Here is a 23,942-nt window from a genome sequence, read left to right as displayed (position 1 = left end):
CTACTTATTTTTTTTAAAGCTGTGTTCTTTTGCTATATATGTAGATTTTACGTTTATATATGTATGTGTGTATGAAAATATTTAATTGGATTTTAAGAATATTTTAAGAAGAGATACTGCTAACAGTAAGTCCGTATTTGCTAGGACTAAACATGAGATTGAGGATGACAAACTAGCTTAATTGCTGATCTCAACGGGCTAGTCAAACTCTTTTTATTAGCAACGATGTTTGATACTATTACTTATTTCTGGTTATGGTTCCTAGTTTTGAGGAGCAAAGCATTGATCTCATGCCATGGTAGTACTTGAACAGTACCCAGCTCCTTGAAAAATATCTGTACACAACTCATTTGGATTTTAAATTCACATGTTTCAGAGAAACACCTTGCGGGGAGGGTGGGGGGGAGGTGGCGCGGAGAAAATGGGGGAATTAACTGCCCAGTTAGCCACATTAAAATTGTGGAATTTTTCTGAAATAAAACAGCACAACTGGTTAAATACAAAGTGTTGTCAGAACTCAAAATGGCCAAAACAAAAATAACTATTGGTATTTATCCTATTTGAATAGTATTATAAACTTATATTTTAATTTTTACTTTGTGTTACAATTTTTTCAGGAAAAAAAAAGGTTCCTGTGTTTAATGGCCACTTACTGCTCACAAACTGTACTCATCAGATTTTTTTATTGATTTGTTTGGTTTAAAAAAAAACAACAAACACTGGACTTCAATGTATTATAAAATAGATTTCTAACAAGATGGTTACTTTTGTTTCATTGACTGTTTTGAGAAAACTCCAATGTTTCTGTTTTCTATTTTATAATTACCAGAGCAAGCTTGTTGGGCTTATTATCGGTGTTAGGACCTCTGACCTCTCATTTCTCTCTTGTAGGCGTACCAACGTTTACAAATCCAGCAGCAGATGTTACAGGCTCAGCGTAATGTTTCCGGACCCATGAGACAACAGGAGCAGCAAGTAGGTTTTCAACCTCTCCATTAGAGTTTGATTTCAATAGCTTAAAGAGATTGTACTACATTAGAGCAAAGCAGCTAAAGCATCCTTGGAAACAATAATACAGCGCATGACTTGAGTATAAGGAAAGAGTGCTGGAGTAATACAGCTATTTCACAGCATTCGCTTATTGGAGGAAAGCTCTTCAGCCCCTAATACAGTCAGTTTTTATTTGTAGAGAGATCTATTGTGTTATTTCACTGTAGAGAAAGGCACAAGGAGTCTGGTGTCTTTTTGTTCAATTGAGCATTTATTGATTCTCTCTCTTGCCAGGTTGCACGTACAATCAATAACATGCAGCAGCAGATCCAGCAGCACCAGCGCCAGCTGGCCCAGGCCCTGCTTATGAAGCAGCAGCCTCCCCCTCCGCATCTATCTTTGCACCCCTCTGCAGGCAAATCAGCCATGGATAGCTTTTCACCCCATCCCCAGGCTCCCGGCCTTCCTGACCTGCAGACCAAAGAGCAACAGTCTTCACCGAACACCTTTGCTCCTTACCCTCTTGGTAAGTGTCCGTCATTAAAGCAGTTCCATAGGAAACAGACAGAGGGAGTATATTTCGTTAATTCAGCATCTTAATATTTTGCTCCACAGTTTAACAAATACAGAAATACAAAAGCTATGTTTATTAAATAATGTTGAAATACCAAAACAAAATCATGGTACTACATATACCTATCTGGTAGCTGTTCAGGTGGGCTGAATTTCCTCACCTGTGCTCTGCCTACAAATACCAGAACAGAAGAGTCGCTTAATTAACTATCTACTTATGTTGCTATTTATGAACTAAATATAAATTAACAGCGTCATGTTGCAAAACAGACAAATGTCATATTGATAAACAGGAATATCATCTGGAAGTCATGTAAAGTCATCTTTCCCCTCTAACCAGCACTGGTAGGGCATCAGTTTTGGTAGTGTGTTTAAAGGAAGATCTGGATCAGTTTGAAGGAATGCAGAAAGACTGTTGTGCAGATGATTAGAAGTTTCAAAAACGTGGCTGCAAAGGAAAAAATGAAATCCTCTGCTCACTTTAGTCTAAAGAGAAGGCTTGAGAGATATGCAGGAATCTTCAAAAATGTAAAAGAGAGCTATGAAAAAGTTCTCTTGCACGTGGCTAATGCAAGAGGTAATAAACTTTTGTTGCGTAAAAGGGGATCTCATTAAACATTAAGGATCACTTATTTGCTTTAAGCAAAGTAGAGTACCAGAATAAATTATCTGGGAAGTTTCTGAAATCTTCTTCACTGGTCATTTTGTGGTAGGTTAGACATAGATCTGTCAAACATGATTGATGTCAAAATAATCGATTTGGCCTTGAGACGACAGGGTGAACAGAACAACCTTTCAGACCTGTTTTCTGTGTGATTGATGTACGCTACAGACTTCATTTGTGACATAAAGGAATTAATTTAATCTCTTTGTGACTCTCTTTATACTGTGTACAATAGAATTGCCAAGCTTTATCTACCATGCAGCAGTTAAGAAGGTAATTCTGACTGCTGTGCTGAGCTGGTAAAATAGGAAGCATCAGAAGGCAAAAGAATTTATGAATTAAAGGCCTAAATCTAAGAGGTTCTTATCATATCTCAGCTTCCTGTGATCTGCTAACATTCGGGATTATATATCAAAAAGGACCCAGATTCCTGTCACAGAATCATGTCAAAATTATTCCCTAAATGTAGTCTGAGTGATTTTGTTCTGGGTATACAAAATATGTGTCCAAATAGTACAATACCTGCTCTGGTGAATAGCAGCTCTTTGTATGACCTTTTAATTAGTTGCTTTGTTTGAGATTTTAAAAACATTGTTAGCAAAATAAAATGGCAGATGTCATGGGGGTGTGCTGAAGAGACTGAAGGAATATTTTGGGTTTAGTAATGGAATGCTGCGAATTCTTTACTGGTTTAAACCTAGCATTCCAGTGCGTTCTTCCAGAATGCCTTTTCTGAGCCAAGTGAAGAGACTGTAAGTAGAAATACTGACAGCTTTAAAATATTATCCATATGTATTTTTTCTTTTCTTCTTTTAGCAAAGTTTTAACATTTTCTGAATTCATGGGAATTCAGAAATTCATTGGTGTTCCCATAAAAGCAAAAGTCCTGAAAATGTACATAGTATGCTACTACACGTGTGTACAGGTGCCTGAAAATAAATGTTTAATAATTTCTGTAGCTGGATTTTTTTAAATGCATCTTTTCATCCTCCAGTACATTATGGATCTCTAATGACCTCTTTCCCCTTAGCTGGACTGAACCCGAACATGAATGTAAATAACATGGACATTACTGGTGGTTTGTCAGTGAAGGACACTTCTCAGTCCCAGTCTCGCCTTCCTCAGTGGACACACCCCAACTCAATGGATAATCTGTCTAGTGCTGCTTCTTCACTTGACCAGAACTCCAGCAAGCACGGTATGTCCCATTTAATCTCTCTGTTAGTCTGGCTTTTTGAGACTTGAGTCATATTGCAATTGTAATTTTTCTTCTCACGTTACTATTTTTGGTGAGTGGTTGGTACAAAGTGCCCTTTGAGACTGTGGCGTTTTGAAGATGATTTCTGCAGATTTTCTGCAGCAATGCATTGAAGTTCTTGCAGCTATCGCTTCCTACATGCAATGTAGGAATGTTTTTTTCATTTGCTGAGTTTTGTTTCTCAGAACATGGAGTTCAACTAAAACAAACCATTAGTGTGGGCAAAACAAGTCCCACAAGCTTCCCCTTACTCCAGATCTGCATACCTTCAATCCAAAAAAGCTTTACGTTGGCTTTCTCCCACAATTTTTCCAGTACCATCAACCATTCACAGCCAGTCCCGTACAAAAGCATGATGAATTACACAATTACCCAACCGGAGACTTAGGAGCGCAAACTTCGTATTTTTCCAGAAGTAATTGCTAATCTGTTTGAACACCTTTATCCCTAATGCTTCCAGTATCCTGAGTCGTTTCTTTCTTTATTTCCTGTACCAAGTTTATTCTGTTAGAACATGGTGCTCTGTTAACTTTATTGTATCCTGGATTTTATTTTGAGCAGCATGAATTCTTTCTTTTACAATAGTTTGTCATTCTTCGACTAGCTGTACTGCTTACGCCAAATCGTTGTTTGATAGTTTGTAGGACCATGAGAAAGGCCGTTTCAAATCGTGCACCACCTAGAGAAGGAAGAGAAGGGGGCTTGCCTACGGTGATATTCCTTAGCATGCTGTCTCAGCAAATTCCTGTTTACTATCAGTGTAATGATAATGAATTTCTTAGTCCCTTTTTGGCTGTAATGTAATCTGAATTTCTTTAACTTCAGTGTCTAGATGGCACCAGCGGTGTATCTCACAGCTTTAATTCCTAGTTTGGCTTCAGGGGCTGTTAAGCCTTGCTTACTGTGTTAGTATTTTAATTTTCTTTTTTATCTTTGTAATACAGAAAGAAAAAAAGAAAAACTTAACAAAATACAGGGACTGATGAAATGCCATACCCAAAATTAGTCCCACTCCTAAACAAAGCCTTTTCATTTCATTCATTACAGGTGCTATACCTGGAGGTTTAAGTATTGGTCCTCCGGGAAAGTCCTCCATTGATGATTCTTATGGCCGGTATGATCTGATTCAAAACAGTGAATCGCCCGCCAGTCCGCCCGTAGCTGTTCCTCACAGCTGGTCACGTGCCAAAACCGATAGTGATAAAATTTCCAATGGCTCCAGCATAAACTGGCCACCAGGTAACAAAATACAAAGCATTTGTGTTAAAGTGATGTCCTTAAAAGGTATTGTTGGTGTTATCTGTTGAATCCTCATGCCACCTGATTTACAGGAACTTTGAAGAATTACGATTTTATATACTCTTCTTTTTATTATCTTTGAAACAGAGTTTCATCCAGGAGTGCCATGGAAAGGACTGCAGAATATTGATCCTGAAAATGACCCCGATGTTACTCCTGGAAGCGTTCCAACTGGGCCTACCATAAACACCACGATACAGGATGTTAATCGCTATCTTCTCAAGAGTGGAGGTAAACACACAAATCACTTCCACATCTGTTTATACTTTCATTTTCTTTCAAAAAACGTTGACTTCATATGGTATGAATGTAGTATATTTTCATATGTAATCCTAATTTAATAATGCTTCTACACTGAACTTTCACTGAAAATACAGAACTACTTGATTTAAATACGGGACTAAGAAATTTCTGGTTTTCCATAGGACTGTAAATATTTACATCGGAAAAGTCTGTGAGATGTAATACAAACTTCTGTGGTCACTGGAAGTTTTCGTAACATGTAACGCTTTGTTTTGAACAAGACTTCGCTCTCCATACTGACCAACCTCTTACGCTTTGTGAACTGCTCAGCAGACACAATACCAAAGCTCCACAGTTGTTGCTGAGGCAGCAGGCTTCTGTCACACTAATTAATTGTAGCTTTGTTAGAAGACCAATCAGCAAAAAAAAATAGAGCTGGTTTATCCCCAAAACAACCAAAGAAAAGGAAAATAGAGAACTGACTAGTAAACTAGTATTTCCCAGTGCCAGTTCCATTCTTTTTGTCCTTCTAGTGTTTACTGCAGAATTAAATGGTTATTCTCTAAAACAATAATCCATTGGGACTGTGCTACTTGTTAACTAGATACACTGAAAGTGGATCAAGGGAAAGGTGGCTTGGTTTAATAGTGATCAGCGTGCCGAAATAGGCGAGTTGTCTGTCCTCTATTAGAGCACTCTAATATGCACAGGAATAGTATAATCAGGACATGTCAGGATTAAAAACGTGGATGTTGTTTTAGTAGTTACATCTGTGGTATCTGCGTAGATTTGTAAAAGAGAACTGTGCTTGAAACGGGTTTCCAGCTCTGGGTTTGTTGAGGCGCAGGGATGTGAAGGGTGAGGGAAAGGAGGCGGGGGCTTTCGTTGCCGCGAATGGGTTTAGCTGTCTCTTACCGGAAAGCAATCCTTATTGGAGCTGAAACGTGAAGTATCTTTGTGCACAAGTAACGTCGAACTAACTTTCAACGTCCCAAATGTACTTAGAGTGACAGGCAACCTGGATGGTTCCAAGTTGTAAAAAGGGAAGTATAAAGATACAATTCAGTCACAGTTCAGCTGTGGTGCACCCGAGAAATACTCCTCTAGGCCAAAAGCCTACAGAGCTGTACCTGTCAGGTGATACCTGCTACAGGGCTTCTCTATCGGAGGAAAGTATACATTAGCTCTGGTGGTGTATAATCTCTATGGAATGAAGAAATAATAAGGCTCCTTAGAGAGGGTCGGTAGAGATGATCTTTGCAGAAGTAAACAGGCCCTCAAGAGCCAAAACCTCCTGAAAAGCAGTGACTGTTGGGGTCCGAGTATGCTTCCTTTCCTTGTTAGCTTTTTAGTTTGTTAATAATATAACAAAAAAAATGTCGTTGCTGAATTTGTTTCCTTATGCTCATATAACTAGGTGTATTCTAGGTAAAATTAGCTGCTGTCAGTACCCCTTTGTGGGACACTGGGGTTTTCCTGGCACACTGCCAGCACGAGACTCTCTGAACTCCGCAGCTTGAGGTACACGGATTGTAGCACCAGAGCGGGAATCCATTTAGAGGGCTGGGCCGTGGTGTGTACCGTCCTTTCACTGTACACTTAGACAAAGCTTAAGCTCTTGGGTTGATTTTTGTTTTACACTGTTTGTTAACGAAGCTTTGCAGGATCAGCTATTATGAGCTGAAAGTCTTAGCCTCATGGAATAGGGAACGGATTCAGCTTTGTGGGCATATGGGCCTTTCAGTCTGATATAATTCCCTCCCTCCAGCCCGGGGAATAGATTATTTCCAGAGAAGGCCTTGATAGAGAGTTACTTTTCTCGGAACTGACGTCTGTATTGGTGTGTCCTATGGAGCGCAGTGAGTCTTGATAAGGTGAAGTTTGGTTGGTTGCTGTTCCAGTTGAAAATGTAGCCTGTGTTTTTTATTGAGCTGCGGGGGATGAGATTGTCCTTTCACCTGCTCCCTTCTGCCTCAGTACAGCGCTCTTTTCCAAAGAACTGAACCTATTTTTATTAGTCAGTTAAAGATGTTTCAGTATCACAGTCGATCTGTGTATGTCAGGAATGATAAGTCACCCAGGATACACACTTAATATTGTTGGTGGCTAGAGAGAATACTTCCAGCTCTTCTGGTCTTTATAATGAAGATATTCTATTTTATGTTCAGTTTCTTTCATTTGCTGCCAGTAAGGAAATTGTATGTATGCTTAGATAGCTCCCCAGATTGTAAATGATCTACCAAGGTGGTTTCAGGCTATTTTGTTTAATGTTATCAGTTTGAGAAGCGATTGCTGAAATATATCCTTGCTTTACTGAAAGTCTGCAAAAATCTAAAGATGTTTGTGGGCATTAGGATGTAGGAGAAGTGCTTACCTCGAGTAATTTAGGAGAAATCACCCACGATAAGAGGTTAGTTTATCATATACATCTATGCTCATCTACAGTTGCCATTGCTTACGTCAGCCGGCAGAGCACCTTTATAAATGAAGCCTGTTCCTTGAGACTAAACAGTTTAACACTGATTTTTTGAGAGTCACGTATCTTAAAGGAAATGCAGAATTTATCTTCTGCACAGGCGCTAGTACATTTGCTGCTGTACCGGCGTTGTTTTCTTTTCTTTTCTATTCTTTTCTACTAAAGACTTGTGCTTCACTTTGTCATGCTTTCTATAACATTTCATTCCTAGACGTGAGAGACCAGGCTGATTAAGGAAAATGCCTTGCATGGTTTGTATTTGCACGTAATAGATTTTGCTTATGTCACACCAAACCTCATTATGCCCATCTTTCTTAGTTGCTTCTCTGCTGGTTCTGCAGGGTCATCCCCAACATCATCTCAGAATGCCACGCTGCCTTCATCGAGTGCCTGGCCGCTTAGTGCCTCCGGCTACAGTAGCTCTTTCAGCAGCATTGCATCCGCACCTAGCATTGCAGGTACGAAAAATGGCCTTTCTACTTTCACATCCTTCTGCATTCTGCAAGAAGGCCCTAGAAAGTGCTTTCCCACTTATTTCAGTAGTGCTACTATAGACAGAAGCGTATTTTTTTAGTACTGTGCTAGGTAGGCAGCTCTCCTGGCAGCCCTTCAGTGGTGAGCGTTGGGTGGTATGACTGGAATTGTGCTAAGGAAAAATGTATTTATTCCACTTGGTGCCACATGCTGTCACTCTGATTTGGCATCGAGATCTCTTAATAACTGTTTCCATTGCAACTTTGAGGAGGAGTATTCTATTGTCTAGGACCTCAGTGGAAACACCCCTAACTAGACCCATCCAGTAAAAGCTGATATGACATTTTTGTTAATAAACTCATGGTTAAAAGTGAACCATCTTCAGCTCAGGGATAGGAGGTACTCTGGATGGCTGGGCTGGGGGGGGGCGTGGGGGGTGGGTTTGGGGCTCTTAAATATCTCTTGATAGTCAATCTAAAGCCTGATGCTCCCCATTCTTTTTAATGAGCTATAAATTCTGGAGCATCTCTCTCTGCATTGTGGAAACTTTGCTTGTGAACTGGCTACCTAAATATCCAGTTTGTCCCATTATAAAAATGTGTTGGGGCTGTTACATGGATTGTATTAGCTTCTTCATATCTGATCAGTGAAAACCCTCCACTTTGAATAAATGAAGCTGCAGCCTCCAGGTCATACTGCAGAACTCAAAACAACAAAGGTGGATGTAAATATTTTACTCCAGTGAAAGGAGAAGAAAGGAATGGCTTGCTTTTCTTTTCTCTGCCATGCATTTCTGCTTTATTTGCCTTTTATTTTTTTGCAACGTCATCTAATCTTTGTGTTAACCCCATGAGTAGCAGTGACATAGCAACACCTAATCTGTGGTAATGTGCATGTATCGTGCTACATCACAGGCTGAGCTGCTCTGAGTTCTAAAACTGAGACTTTCTCCCTTTCCTCCCACCATTCTGTCCTCCTCTTCATCATTGTCAGCTTATTTTTATTGCTACGGTTTGCAAGAAAATGGGAGAGTGGTTGCCCTTTCACTTAAATTGCTGTGATTCGGTATAAAATCGTTGAGTTAAATGATACAGATAAATAGAGGCAACTGGGGGAGTGTGTATATGTAACTGAGGCTGTGATTTGGTAACTGGTAAATTTGGCTTTAGGATTAATAAAAAACCCTCCATGGCTGCCTGATTAAAAGTGCCGATTCAACATAAACTTCATCGGCCAGTTCAAATCTGGTTTTAAAAAATTCACAAGGTTTTCTGCATCTTGGGCTTTATCAGACCAAGTATTTTCTTACTGTCTGCGATCAACATCAAAGCATTAAGGCTGCATAATCACAGTATCATTTGCAGAAGATACTGCAAGTATCCTTCCAGTCAAACACCTGCTGGTAATGTTAGTAACAGTGGGAAACTGGACTCTTCATTTCACAACATATGTTGGTACAAGGAAGAAAGGCAGGGATGTCTAAGGCTCAAGGGTTAGAAAATAAAATAAAATAAAATAAAATAAAATAAAATAAAATAAAATAAAATAAAATAAAATAAAATAAAATAAAATAAAATAAAATAAAATAAAATAAAATAAAATAAAATAAAAAAGGAGTTTGTTTAGATAGCCATAATTTGAAACAATTTTGCCACTCTGAATGCTAAACAGTATTTGTTCTTCCTGATTTTTGTATTATTTTATAAAACTCTGATTTGGCAGGAGCAGTAGTAAGAGAGTTTAAAAGCTGATTAGGGAAATAAACTGAACTGTAAAAAGTTAAAAAGAGTGACAGGTTGTGATATGTTATAATCTTCTGAAGACTTCATTTTTCTCAAAGACACTTGGAAAAAAGAGTATCTGTTAACTTTGAATATGCAGAAATACAGTTTTTGTCAGTCTTTGATCTTTGGAATTTCAATAATATATCAGAAGAACATATGGATATACTGGTTACTTTATATTAATTAAAATGAGTTGTGTAAGAAAAAGTGGTTAAGTTCTATTAAACCTTTGAGAGAGACAATCTTGAAGTGTTTCATTATAATTTTGATTAAGTTAGATTTCAAATACTTATGTCCATTTTCTGGGCTTTTTTTCATTGTCTATTACGACAAAACGAAATAGGAGATTTTAAAAAAGGAACTGTATATGTAACAGGTGGTGCAAGATTCATTAAATACAAAATTCTTTGAAAATGTAAATACGACTGTAAGTAGGTTCAAAGGATACAGGATTTATATCACTGGATGATACAGAATGCTTTTCTTTTCTCTCCTGAAGCGTTGAAAGAATATAGTCAATGCAGGTGATTGCCCATCCTATTTGGTTTAACAGTTGTTGATAACTAAAAATACACAAATATATTTTTTTCTGTTGCAGGTAAATTGTCAGACATCAAGTCTACGTGGTCCTCTGGCCCAATCTCTCACACACAAGCCTCTCTATCCCATGAACTCTGGAAGGTACCCAGAAACACTACTGCTCCTACGAGACCACCTCCAGGCTTAACGAACACCAAGCCATCATCTACGTGGGGTGCCAGTCCCCTGGGTTGGACCAGCTCTTACTCCTCTGGTACTCTTGGCTCTTGTGGTTTCTTTTTAGAATTGTTTGCTTTTACTCTGTCACAATAGTGAGACACCCCATAGCTGTCTGTGAGGCTCCAGAAACTTGAGGCTCAATACAGGTAGAGTGTGTCTGTTTGGGGGATGAAGCTCATGTCTGTCTATTTTAGTTAGGATAAGCTGTAAACGAAGCTATCATCTTTCAGGTGCTCATAGTAGTAATTTTACGTAGGGATTGCCAAATTATTTCACTCCAACTGGGATTTTTTTTTCCCCACTTCTTAATTTCTAAAAGTATCTTTTAAACATGTTTCTTGTTTTGGGGTGTGATCTATGATGAGTGAATCAGCCCGTGGAAGTTACAATAGAACACATTTTTGGAGCATGGATGTGAAGCCTTTAGGACCTGATGGCATTGCAGAGCCCTCAGGGAATGTCTTAATTTTCTCATGCAGACTCTTTATTTTTTAGATGCCATTGTTTTACTTTAATACAAATATGAGAAACTGTGGATATGGAAATATATACATATGTATGTATGTATATATCTCCTGTTGGTTTGAGAAGTATTGTCAGCTTCAAAAGTATTGCACCTATTTTATAAAGCTGTTAGTCTGCTTTCACTAAATTGGGAATTACATTCTTCCCTCTTCTTGCCGTTTATTTTGTATCCGTTTTCTTCACCAAAACCCCACCTGGTGGGCAGATAGTGCTGGTGCCACGATTCCCTCTGGAGCCAGAGTGTGGTCACGCATGTGACTACAGAAGCACTGCGGTTTCTCAAATGCCACTCATAAATATCAAGCTTGTGCAGTTTCTCGTTGTAAAACACCAGGCTGAAGTTGGAAAAGCAGGTTTTGTTGCCTGTGTCCTTGTATCTTTAATCAGAACATCGTCAGTGCAGAAATACCTGTTTTGAATAAGTCATATACATTAATTTATCATTGGCAAGATAGTAGGATGCTGCAGTGCTATAAAAAGCTTTAATAGCAAGCAGCAATCTGAGCTTGGACATCTGAATTGCTTTTAAAATGTTAAAATTAATCTTCTAGATTAATTCTAATGTAACCTGAAGATAGAGTTTGTTGCAGTGTCATACCTGCATCCGCTGGTTTTCTAATAGTTATTGTGGGAATGTGAAAAATGCCACAGATCTTTTAAATGTAACAAAAGCAGGTTGAATTCAGCAGTCTTCCGTTCCGAAGAAGACAGTAAATCAAGATCTGAGGAAACTGCTGTAGGATTTGTTTTCAGTAGCAGTAACGCTTGCCAGTGTGCTGTGATTCCAGATAAGTTTTCTTCTTGTAATATGCTTGCCACACCGTGATGAAATGGGGTTTTGTGGGATTTGTATCGTAGGTTCTGCATGGAGTACTGACAGCTCAGGGAGAACAAGCAGCTGGCTGGTTCTTCGAAACCTCACACCCCAGGTAAATGGAATTGTACAGAACTAGTTATGAAAAGGGGCTTTTAAGAGATTTAAGAGATAAGAAGAACATTTCTCAACTTTGGTCATTTGGTTCATTTGAAGGGAAAATAATTATTCTGCATTTATTACAAGTGTCTGTTTTCTACAAGGAGTTTGTTACCTTTTCAAAGTGCTGCCAAATCAAGTATGAACTTTTAATGTTACAATTAGTCATTCAGTGTGCACTATTTACATATGTGTAAGTTCGGAGGTCACTTCCAACCCTATGATTCTGTGATAGGTGTAAAATCTGCTTTTGCCTTGGGTTTGTTTTGTTCTTCTCCTAAGTCTGTCAAATCCTCTAGTCCTCCACGCAGTGTCATTCACAAGGAAGAACATAAGTCACAAAGCCTTGAATGTAGACATCCAAATCAATCTTGGGGAAAATTGAGTTATATTTGAGAACCATATGTTTTTCTGTTGACTCATTTCTGAACTTCTCTGGACTTCTAATGATAACTATAATTTGTATCACCTAAATTTTGTGCTTAAAAACTCAGTGATAAATCTATAATTAAATTCTTCTTACGGTAGAAAAAACCTTTTTTTCTTTCACCTCTGCTTCTCCTTTAGCTTTTAAAACTTGCTTAGTGAAAAAGCATTTAAGTCGCAAAAAGACAGATAACCAACCTCTCCCCCCTTCCCTCTTACCAGATTGATGGCTCCACACTGCGGACACTGTGTTTGCAACACGGCCCTCTGATAACATTCCACTTGAACCTGACGCAAGGGAATGCTGTGGTCCGATACAGTTCCAAGGAAGAAGCAGCCAAGGCCCAAAAGTCTCTGCATATGTACGTTTCTGCTCGGTCTTTCCTTTGTTATGAAGCCAGTTTTATCTCAGAAATTATTTTCTGAGATATTTATTTGCCAGGACTCGGAAGTGATCGCTAGTTTAATCCTATTTGGGAAATCGCCTAACGAGAGAGAGGAAAACTAACGGGGGCTAGATACTCATGTACTACCGATTAACACGTGATTACAAAACTCGACAATAGATATTCACCATTAATAATGTGCTCACTGAGGATTTGTCACCTATAAGGCTGCAAAGAATTTGTAAGATGTGATGAGAATTCCAAAGGAAGCTCAGAGGGAGCATGAGACAAGGTTTTAGCTTAGAGAGCAACAGAAAGGACAAAAGGATGATAAATAAAGAATGCGGTCATGGTGGTCACCTTTTTTTTTTTAAAGGAGTTGCGAAAGAAATGCATGACAATAAAATGTGCTTTTTAGGTGTTTTAAAATCTATGGGATAATTGGCATCCTGCACAAGAGCTGGAGAATTTCAGGGATAAAATTAGGGAAGATTAAGAATGTGAAGACTGATGTTTCAAGAGAATACTTAGATGCTTAGAGTTGGAAAGAAATTTTCCTTATCGACAGGTTATAGCACAAGTATAATGAAAAATACTGATCGTAGCAGAAACAACGTTTGGAACTAGCTGTGCTACTGGCCTGATCACCTTCCCTGTGCTGACAGATTTAGGAGCAATGGTTACTCCGTATGTAAAGTTGCAAATACTTGCCCATTATGAACCTGATTATCAGAAAATGAAGTAAAAATAATTATATTAATGACCACATTCCTTTTTTAAACTGTTGACTATTCCTTAATTAAGTTTTACGAAGCAGCATTCAGAACAATTGGAGATGAACAATTGACCCATCTTAGCTCTGTGACTTTAGATGTGGGCATCAGGTAAAAGAAATACTGGCAAAGGCAAAATGAATATGTGAGTTTATAGATAAGTACTTATTATAAATATGTACATGGCAACGTCCTTACGTTGTCAGTGATCTGGGAGGCCTCCGTTGAAATCGGTTTTTTGGTAGGTCGTGGCATAACTATAGTTCTGCTGCTGGCATGGACAGGACAGACCTTTCTGAATGAAAGGCTTGAGCTGCCTATGTGTTTGGTTTGCTGGCAGGGGCACAACGGTAAAATACAGTGGGATTTGTGGAAGACAACAGGACCGTCAGTATTAGAGTTCCAAGAGATAGCGGCCACTATCTGTTTCACAGATAAATGTTTACACGGAGTTGATGCCTGGAAAATCCGTCACAGAGCCAACAGCCTCAGATCCCATCTGATCTGGTGGGAGAATTACTCTCTCACACTCTCCATCTCTGGTTGCGTGGGGTTTTTTCTATATAAGTTAGGAGCAGCAGTGATTAATACTTTTTGCAAATTAATTTAAATTTTTATGAAGCATGCGTAATTCTCAAAGACTGCATTTGCATCTCTTCACTTAGGTGTTTAGGAAAGGTAGAAATTCTTAACGATGTGATTTTCAGCAAGGAGCGTTTGCAGAAACGCAGCTGCTTGGTGGCTTCCAGAGCAGAGGCTGCGGCAAAGGGCAATGGCCATTACAAACACATTTTATTCCAGCAATAGGACAGAGAAGTCTTTTGTTCAAAGACTGTGATTGCTGTAAGTGAGAGGATACGGCATCAGTCTTCATCTCAAATTCAACTTGGGGGGAAAAGGGATTCATATACATCTCTGATATTTCCAAAAGTGCCCTTTGCACCCTTGTTTCATGTCACCGCACCTTTTGCTTTTGTCCCCAGGTGTGTCCTGGGAAACACTACCATCCTGGCCGAGTTCGCTGGCGAAGAAGAAGTCAACCGTTTCTTAGCCCAAGGCCAGGCGCTGCCGCCCACCTCCAGCTGGCAGTCCAACACTGGAACCAACCCCCCGCGCCTGGGCTCCTCCAGCAGCTCCCACGGCTTGGTGCGCCCCGACGCCGGGCACTGGAACCCCCCCTGCCTGGGGGGCAAGGGCAGCAGCGACCTGCTGTGGGGGGGGGTGCCTCAGTACTCCAGCAGCCTTTGGGGACCCCCCAGCACCGACGACGGCAGAGTCATCGGAAGCCCGACACCTTTGAATACTCTTCTCCCGGGTGATCTTCTCAGTGGGGAGTCCATCTAGGAAACAAAGAGGAAACAAAATGGAAATAACAATCATCAGCACTAAAGGAAAAAATAAAAATTGTAACCCTTTCCAGTCCCGGGCTTGATGAAGAATCCAGCTTTAACAGATCAGACTGGCAGCCCTTTTTTTAGTACCTCTGTCCGATATCGACTATGAAACTGCAGAAGTCCTTGTGAACTGTTGAGGAAACAGTATGGGCTACTTTTGGTCAGTGTCACATGCTAATGACAGGTTTTATTTTTGTTTTTTCATGGCTTTCTGTTTTATGTCGTCTTTTTATGTTTGTATGGTGATTTTAAAAAAAAAAAACATACAACAAAGTATAAAAGCTGCTTAGAATAGGTCTATCATGAAGGGCACTTTTCAGAATTTGGGCTGGAAAGGGTTATTTTATCAACTTGGGGGGGGGAAGGGGGAAATGAAAGCCTATTTAAAATGAGCCTGTGACTATTATGCACATTACCAGAGGCGGACCCAATAATCAGAAAGGGTGAAGTGTGATATTTACCATTGGTACAGAAAAGTAATGAATCTGAATGGTAACTCTTGACTGTACAGGTGGAGCTGGGGGGGGGGGGGGGGGGGGGAGGAGGGAGGGCAGGGTTGGGGTATCTCTGTGTCCACTACTCCCATGGATCTGCCTATGCACATTACCCTTGTTTCATTACTTTTTTCATGTCATTTTTTTTAATCCCAAAAATAGAAAAAGTAAAAAAAAAAAAAAAAAAAAAAAAGGACAAAAAAAAAAAAAACCAACAAAAAAACCCGACATATCAACATGCAAATACTTGAATCCAGCAGGCCAATAACAAAATGTGAACACTTTCTAAGTCTAATTATTACACTTCCAGGTCGGCATCAGTACACAAAAAACAGGCTCTAAGAATTTTTTTTTTTTTAAAGCTCAGACTATGTGTTTTTGTCGGAACAGATGTACGTATGTGAGCGTGCTGGGGGGTGTGTGTGTGTGTGTGCCTGTACGTGTGTGCCCACGTGTGGTTTTACTCAAAAGTGTGAATTTTTTTTTCCTTTTATTCAGTATATGCTTTTTATTTGCTCATTGGTCAAATGTTTAATTGTTATTAGCTTCTAACTTTGCACTGAGTGTCCGCAGCCCTTCTTGTAGCTAATCCTATAACGTTAAAAAGAAAAAAGAAAAAAAAAAAAAAGAAAGAAACTGATAGAAGGGGCCGGCGACAATTCACGTGTAAATGTTTACTCAAGGACTCTTATCGCATTTTAAAAATTACAGTGTGTATCTCTGGAGAATAATATGTATATCTACCTTTAGCGGCTTTTTATTGTGGACTAATGCAAGAAAATTATTACCGGAGTATTGCACCATTTTTCCATTCGGAATATAAAGTTTAAAAAAGAAAAAAAAAAAAATACTCTTGTTGAACTGTGGCCATAGATAATTGTAAAGAGTGGATAGTTCCCTTGCAAGCAGGAACAGAAACAAGCACTTGGACATAGGTTTTGACTGCTTTTGGAGGAGCCAGGAGTTTTGGCTCCCACCTGTTTACAGACCTTTTTTTCTCCTTCAAACTTTAAAATAAAAAAGGAATTAAAAAGACAAAAAAAAAAAAAAAAAGGACGACAAAAAAAAAAGGACAAAAAAAAAAAAAGACTTCCATCGTAAAGAAAACTATTTTCAGAATGAAGATATGCTACTTCAGAGCTCTGGGATTGAACAGTGTTGTTGTATTATTCTTTTCTTTGGCCATTGCTGTGTACTATTTTTTTGTTGTTGTTGTTTTCCTCCTCTTCGTCAAAGTGGCGAAAACTTTGTGATCACTATCTTGCACATGGTGGAAGATGTCTCAGGAAAGCCGGGTTTCCCGAGGAGCAACTCCACACCATTTCATGTATTTTTAAAAACCCAACTCCTAGCACTGAAGATATTATTAAAAAACAAAAGAAAATAAAAAAAAGACAGTAAGAAAGAAGAAAATACCTAATCTAATGTGTAGCAGTTACATATTTACCAAATAATGGACTCAAAAGAAATAGATGTTTGAAGAGTGCTTTATATATTAAAAAATCGCTTTATGTTTAAAAAAAAAAAAAAAGATCAATGTTTTTGATTGTTTTGAAAGGAAGAAAGACAATGGAATAACATACACTTCACGTATGTTTTAAAAATTATATGAACATTGTGCTCCCTGCCTGCTTGGATCAGGAAACTTGTGCATTACATATTTTTTTTTTTCTTTGGAAGATTAGCTTTTTAATGGTTTTATCAGATTTAAAGGGTCCTGCAAGATTGCAAATTAACAAAAAGCTGGTTTTATAGAGGATCATGAACTATGCACAAACTGGGTTCAAGACTTGTTTTTTTTCTCAAGTTTTAGTAGTGTATTTAGCTGAATAACCTTTCCTCAGAGTAATTGCATCTCATTGCCATTACACGCCTCCTACATATATATTTTATATATATATATACACACACACACTCTTATATAAAATATGTATGTGTGTATGTGCGTGTTTACATACGATTTTCCATGCTGAAGTTTAGCATTGAGTTGTAGAAAAACTCCTGATATTTTAAAATTGGGAATGAAAATTTCTGTTGGAAGGGGTTGGGGGGCGGGGGGTGGGGGGTGGGGGGTTGTTTTGGGGCTTTTTTTTTTTTTTTTGCCTTTCCTTTTGGATTAAAGATGTCTGTAACTCTGAGATTAAAAAAAGACAAACAATTGTGGCTTTTAATGTTTATTCTCCTCATAGAATGTGATTGTTAAAGAACATGCACCGAAAGTTGCTTTCAAGAGTACGAAGATTTTGAAACTTAATAAATTGCAGTTTTTTCTTGGCTGTTCAAATAATGTGTATTTTTCTTTTATGCAGGGGATACTAAAAAAAAAAAAGTAATATATTGTTAAATCTGTTACGGTATTTCGTGGAAGAAGTTTAACTCTTTCGATACTAATGAGAATTGAGTGTACAGCCAGGCAAATCCCTCCTGTAAGTGGTCGCACACTCGGAACCTGCTTGTTGGTGATGGCATTCGCTTAATAAGCTTGTACCATGAACGCTTCGCACGTGGCACCCTAGAGAGTGCTGCCTAAAAAGCAGCAGTCATCTTTTTTTTTGCTGTTGTTACGTTTTTCTCATTTACCCATTGTTTAGTAGCACAGCAGATGAATCGCTAGCAGTGACTGTTGCCAGGCTGAGGGCTCCTCTCTGGCTCTACCATCCCGCCACCCCGTAGCCTCCCATTTGCTGGGCCTGGGTGCCCACTAAATTTTGTGAGATGGGCAAATAGCTTTTAAAGAAAACCCAAATATTGTCATGTTTGGCCTTTCAGGTTTTGAAATGAAGGAAGATGCTTGCAGAAAGGTCCGTGGAGGGACCCAAACTTGCTCCGTCTCCCCTAAGGACGAGCTTGTGTCTCCTCCCACCTCCAGCGAACTGGTTCTTCCCCTCTTGGTGGCATGGAGGTGATTTGTCCCAAAAGCCTGATTTTACAGCAGGGCTGGCCCCGGGTCTCCAGCGGTTACGAGTTTGTACAGTAAAACTCATTCCGCTTATTAATTAGTCACGAGGATTATCGGCTGCTCTGCCATGACCTGTACGGTTCATAAAGACCTGTGGGGCGGGGGGACCCCAAGCAACCCTTGGAGTCTGTAGTTTGCTGGTAGATAACGGTGCAGTTAAATATTACCAAATCCAGATGTGGGAGTAGCTTTTGTTATCTAAATAGCTGAAACATCCACTCTGAAGCCTGTTCTCCTAATTTTGTTAGCAATATTGCCCCAAAGTTGCACAGCTGTTGCCATGGTTAGTTTTTACTGTGAGCTGCTTCCCATCCCACCTCCCTTTTTTTTTTTTTTTTTATCTTCCAGGTGTTTGTAATGAAACTCTTAGAGTTGCCTTCTCTTTTCTTTTCGATGTTTTTTTTGCTTGGTTTTGTTTTGTTTTGTTTTTCCTTTTGCAAGGAGGACTTTCAGTCCCAGCGTCCCTGGCTTTCGTTTGCCTAAACATCACAGGCCATTAGAGCGGGATGTTTGAGCTCACGAGAGATTTGTCTTCCCTAAGGCGGGCAGAGGTGGCTTTTTGTAAATCAGATGCACTCTTAAAATTTAGTCTCCACCCTGGTATATTAACAGAAGTACAGCTTTTGGCCAAAATCAGCCTTTTAGTGTTTGTGTAGCTCTGTTTGTTTTCACTCTCATACTCTTCTATTGCTTTAACGCTATCCGATATTTCTGAAATTGTAAAGCTGGCTCCTGATGAGAAGGATTCTCCGTAGGCCTCCAGAAGCTTTACAAGAAAACCTTTTTGGCAATTTGTGGTTTTTCTGTATATTGCATTTGCTGTGTCCTCCATAGCGCTTTCACTGCATGGCTCCCCCGTCGTTAGACCAAGAGAATTTCTCTTTCCTTAAAAGTGGTCTGAAACTGTCAAACTTCTTCTTAGTTACTTGTCTAGTTTGTGGGTGGCACTGGCAGAGCGGATCGTTTTGCTATTCTGCTCCAAAAATATATTATTGTTCTTGCTAATTCAATATATGATTGTGTATGTGAAGGAGCATTTTAATTAAAAAAATGTGTATGGCTTATCTGTATATGTTAAGAATTATTGGAGTTGGAAGAGTCTGGAAATGGAATTGAAAAACCCTTTAGGATTTGGGTTGCGGGCAGCTGCTGTGTGGAGCATCCCTCTGACGCCGGGTCAGAGATCGCCGTGGTGACGTGCGGCATCGCCTCCTGCCGTTGTGCATGAACTGCTGCCGATCGTCTGCTCCCGCCTCGTACAAACGCCAGGCGTAGGCGTTGTATCCCTGCCTCCGTGCTGAATGTACGATCTCTGCTCAAGTCCTGCGTAGCCGGTTTTCAGGGAAGGGGAGTTCTGAAAAAAAAATACGGGAGCTCGAGCTCAACGGAACTGTGTGAGTCAAGTGTGGGGATGGCGGCGTTCCCCACGTTCCCCGCCGGCCCCAAGGTAAACGGCGGCTCCCCACGTGTCTGGAAGCGGCTGTGATTCACAATGTTCTCTGTAGCGGGAGTTTGAAGGAGACCACAGGCCCGTCCCCGGACCGCACAGGACGACTTTAGCTCCCTGCAGGTCTCTTGGACTGTTTCACCCAGGTCCTTGCGTTGCTTCGAAGGCGGTAACGTCCCCGTGAAACCTTAACGTCTCCGGGAGCGGCCCAACCTCTGTCCTCTCGCATTCCCCCTCCTTCCCAAGGGGTCTCTTCCAGTAAACGCTCTTGGATTTTGGGAGAGGCGCCTCCAACACCCATCCGCATTGTAGCTTCCCTGAGGGAGGACGGACTGACTTCGCGTTGCCCATGTTCTAGTGGGGTCTAGGTGTCTTCCTCCAGCGGATACACCCAATCGCTCAGGGTAACTACTGCTCGCGGCAAGTTGCCAGACTCCATCCTCTGACGGCCAGTCCAGCCTGTGCAAAGACGAGTCGACCATCCTCAAACCCCTCCCGCTCCGTTTTCTTCTCTCTCACGAAAAGTGCTTCACTAGAAACCAATATGACGCTTTGTCCTGGCGTTGTTGCCCCCCCCACACCCCACCCCACCGGTGTTTTGGTTTTTGTTTTTTTTTTTTTTTACTGTCGGGTGCATTGGAAACGAGTTGCTTGTAAATTTTTCTCGGATGAGAAACGTGGTCCCAGTGCAGTCATGCTTTTCAGGGTTATTAAAATGTTTATCAAACACAATAAGCTGGAAGATCGCTTTGCTTTCAATAAATACTATTAGTAGTAAAGGGGGCTTGCCTTGAACTAGCCGTGAGGCTGCGGACTCTTGATGAGAACCCCCCCCCATCTGCTACCTGCCTAGAGCCTCTCCGCAGTTAATTAAACAATTTGTGGGTTTAAGTGCTGATTTTCTTCAGGGGAGCGGACTTGATACTGTTCAAAAACTGTGGCAGAACCCTCTATAATTTCTTTGTAGTTTTATCTCCTGGATCTTTTGCCCATTTCTTAATTGATCTTAATTTAGCCTTAATTCGTACTGAAAAAAAAAAAGTATTCAAGCAGACTAAAGACCTGTGTTACTGATGCTGTTGGAACGGAGCAGATTCTCTTTCCATTTTCCTTTCTCCTTCTTTTGGCTAAAGCATTCGCAGTTTACAATTACATTTTCCTGTCTGTACCCCACGGGAGCAGGAAAAATTGCATTTTTCATGATTTTATCTGATTTCAAGTGGGACCCACTGCCTTTTTTTGGCACGTTTCTGTCTCCTTCCCAAACCTTCTCTCCTTACAGGTGCCAGGAAACCTCTGAGAAAGGTGGAGGAGATGATTATTCTGCAGGTAAAGAACTGCAAGTTCTACCAGGATGAAGTATAAAGGTATATAATATATATATATATATATACACACACACATTTAGAAATATAATCCCTGTGCTCAGTGGGAGATTCAGCACAAGCCTGTACTATCTGAAATACATAAGTGGAGCAGACATTAGTCCCCCCGTAGCCAAACAGCCCTTTTCTCTCGTTTCTGGGATGATCGCATGGTCAGAAGTGTAATTGTAGGAAGGCCGGTAATCGGCAAATAGCTCTGACGAACTTGCGATGCTTTTACTGATGAATGATTTCCCAAAACCTTCCACTTTCCCATGTCCTTTGCAGCAGCAAAGGTAGGACGCAGCTGGTGAGGAGGGCGGAGAGCCCGGGGACAGGGCTAGAAGGAAGCGTACAAGGATCTAGTTGATTTGTGGGCGAGTTTCATTTCTGAAATAGCCAGAAATTGCTCAATTTATTTATTTATTTATTTATTTATTTATTTATTTTCAGAAAAGGGTTTTCTCTGATAGCTCTGGCTTATTGATGGTTTTCTTTATAGCATCGGTGTGTACAAATGAGCCTGTCGTAAGGCAGCTCTAAAGCTGCGTTTCACATATTATGTCATCCTAATATCCATCATTCCTCGCTGGTCAGCAAGGTGACTGCGTGTCTTGCTGCTGTCGCCCCGAACTGCTTTCTAAGCCTTTGCTGCCTGTCCATTCCCCATGTGAATCGGGGATCACGCGATAACCTGGATGGGAGCGCGGCTGGAAGCAAAGCCGCTTCCCCCGGGTGCCTCGGCATCCTGGAAAAATACCTTCTCCCGGGGCTTTTCTGAAGCACGGCTGCAAGACGTGAAGTTGAGCCCGTCGGGACCAGCAAAGTGAACCAGTGACTCCCGTTCAGCCTTGGACACCCCTTGGGGTCGCTTTCAAGCACAGACCGTTAGAGACTCAAACCGGGGTTGATGCAGAATAAAGCTTAATATTTTGTCTGCAGCAGAACACTCTTTGTTCGTCGTTTAGTGGAGGTTAAGCACAAAGCACTAAACCCTCATAACATGGAATTTTAAGCCAGTAAGTTTTCTTGTGCCCTTAAATGAGGGGGAGGAGGAAGAGGGAAGGGAAGAGAAAGTATCCAAAAATAATGGGGTCCACTACGTAGGTGAAAGATCACGTCTTCTCCTATAGACACCTCCGCGTAAAGGAGGTTTATTGCCTTACAGTTCAAACACTGATTCTTTTTAATCAGTTTTATAGAATCCAGGCCCTCTAAGACATGGGAGATCTACCGCTGTGGGCACCATCTCCAGCTGAGAAGAAAGGGAAACTTCCCTGAAGCAGATCTGGAGGGAAATGGTTGAAGAAGTCTCTTTCCACTTGGACCTTCAACAAGGCCAGGAGGCCAAATAGCACATTTTCCAAATAAGGTTGTTCTTAGTGTTCTTGTCAACACGGTGCCTTTAAATTGCAGTACTCCACCTGGAATTACACGTGCATTCCTAAAAATGCTTTGCCGTTCTCATAGTCAGTGGTAGGACCACAGAGGCGTCAGTTGCGTGTCCGACTTCTGTCCTGTGTGTCCTGAGAGAGAAGAAATACCAAGTTAAAGGATTTATCCAGTCTTTTACTGTGCATCGTGGCAGAGGCCAGAACTCCTGGTCTGCAAAACGAGGAAATCTCTTACCAGCGTCCCAGTTTCTCCCCAGTTACAAGGCTGTAACACACGGGACTCGGGGCCCTCCAGCCGCCCCAGCATCGGGATTTTGCTGCCCTGTCATTAAAAGCCAGAGCCTTAACGGGGATGAGCAGAGCTGTAATGGAAAGCTGGGAGGACACTGCATGGAAGGGAGATTCCTGCTTTTGTTTTGGAGACGCTGCTGGCCCCCCCAGCCCCTGCCCGGCTCCGCGAGCAGCAGAAGCAGGTCTGCCTGCCCGAGGCTGGGGGCGGCGGGGGCACGGCTGCCCTTCCACTGCTCGTGGAACGACCCATGTCAGGGGAACGGACCCCACGTCTCCCCTCTTTGCCTGTCGGAACAACAGCCCTGGTTTATTACGGTACGAGCACTCGGGAGCTTACGTTGTCTTTGCCGAAGGCCGCCTGGATGCCCAGCGCTGGGAAGCAGCGGGGCACAAACTGGGGTGTTTACAGACTGGTTTTGGCTCCTAATGGGAGAGTTTTGATTTTGAAAAGCCTTTGTATCAAGCGAAGTTGTGCGCGCTTGTCCCCGACAAGCCGAGCTGGCAATTAAAAAGCAAAGTACCGTAAATCCTCTTTGCGAACGCTCCGAGTCCGGCAGCGTGCAGATCCCTTGCAATCTGTTCTATCCAGGGAAAGAAACCGGCGTGGGACCCGCGGGTTCTGCGGGGGGGGTCGGTGTTATCGGGGTGCGAGTGAGCCAAAGGCTTCATAGGAAAAGTACTATTTCTGCTGCCCAACCGTGCACTTTCCAAGCATTACAGACTGACATTTTTCTCTCATAGACACAGTTCCACAGACTGAAATGTCTTCTCAGAAGGTGGTGGTCGCTCTGCCCAAAACCCAGGTGAATCCTCTTTCCAGAACCCTCTGTATGAGCAATCCCGTCACCTGCACACCCACCCAGCAAGCGCCAGCTGGGTTTGCCTGCGTTCCCGAGCGTTTTTTGGGCATCAGGCCAAAATAAAGCGCATTATTTTGGCAGCCCCGAGGAGCGGAATCGGTGCTCGTCCCCTCGCAGCTCCTCAAAAAACGTGGGG

The 23,942-nt window shown here is 41.1% G+C and overlaps 1 protein-coding gene across 11 annotated transcripts in view; it reads left to right on the top strand.

Annotated features, from left to right (window-relative positions):
• TNRC6C (trinucleotide repeat containing adaptor 6C) overlaps positions 1 to 15,513 on the top strand; it is a 322,756-nt gene extending 307,243 nt beyond the window's left edge. For 8 of the 11 annotated variants that reach the window (XM_063351800.1, XM_063351804.1, XM_063351802.1 and 5 more), the window contains 10 exons: positions 892 to 975; positions 1,285 to 1,516; positions 3,258 to 3,425; positions 4,533 to 4,724; positions 4,872 to 5,015; positions 7,845 to 7,961; positions 10,360 to 10,554; positions 11,904 to 11,974; positions 12,667 to 12,806; positions 14,587 to 15,513. In XM_063351800.1, the coding sequence (XP_063207870.1) occupies positions 892 to 975; positions 1,285 to 1,516; positions 3,258 to 3,425; positions 4,533 to 4,724; positions 4,872 to 5,015; positions 7,845 to 7,961; positions 10,360 to 10,554; positions 11,904 to 11,974; positions 12,667 to 12,806; positions 14,587 to 14,947 (1,704 nt within the window). In that variant the 3' untranslated portion in view covers positions 14,948 to 15,513. The remainder of the gene's footprint in view (positions 1 to 891; positions 976 to 1,284; positions 1,517 to 3,257; positions 3,426 to 4,532; positions 4,725 to 4,871; positions 5,016 to 7,844; positions 7,962 to 10,359; positions 10,555 to 11,903; positions 11,975 to 12,666; positions 12,807 to 14,586) is intronic. The other 3 variants (XM_063351809.1, XM_063351808.1, XM_063351803.1) reach the window with 1 other exon arrangement.
• Positions 15,514 to 23,942: the final 8,429 nt, after the last annotated feature.

Source organism: Chroicocephalus ridibundus, chromosome 14 (genome assembly GCF_963924245.1).
Source record: "Chroicocephalus ridibundus chromosome 14, bChrRid1.1, whole genome shotgun sequence".
NCBI lineage: Eukaryota > Metazoa > Chordata > Aves > Charadriiformes > Laridae > Chroicocephalus > Chroicocephalus ridibundus.
This window is presented reverse-complemented; position numbering and strand designations above follow the sequence as displayed.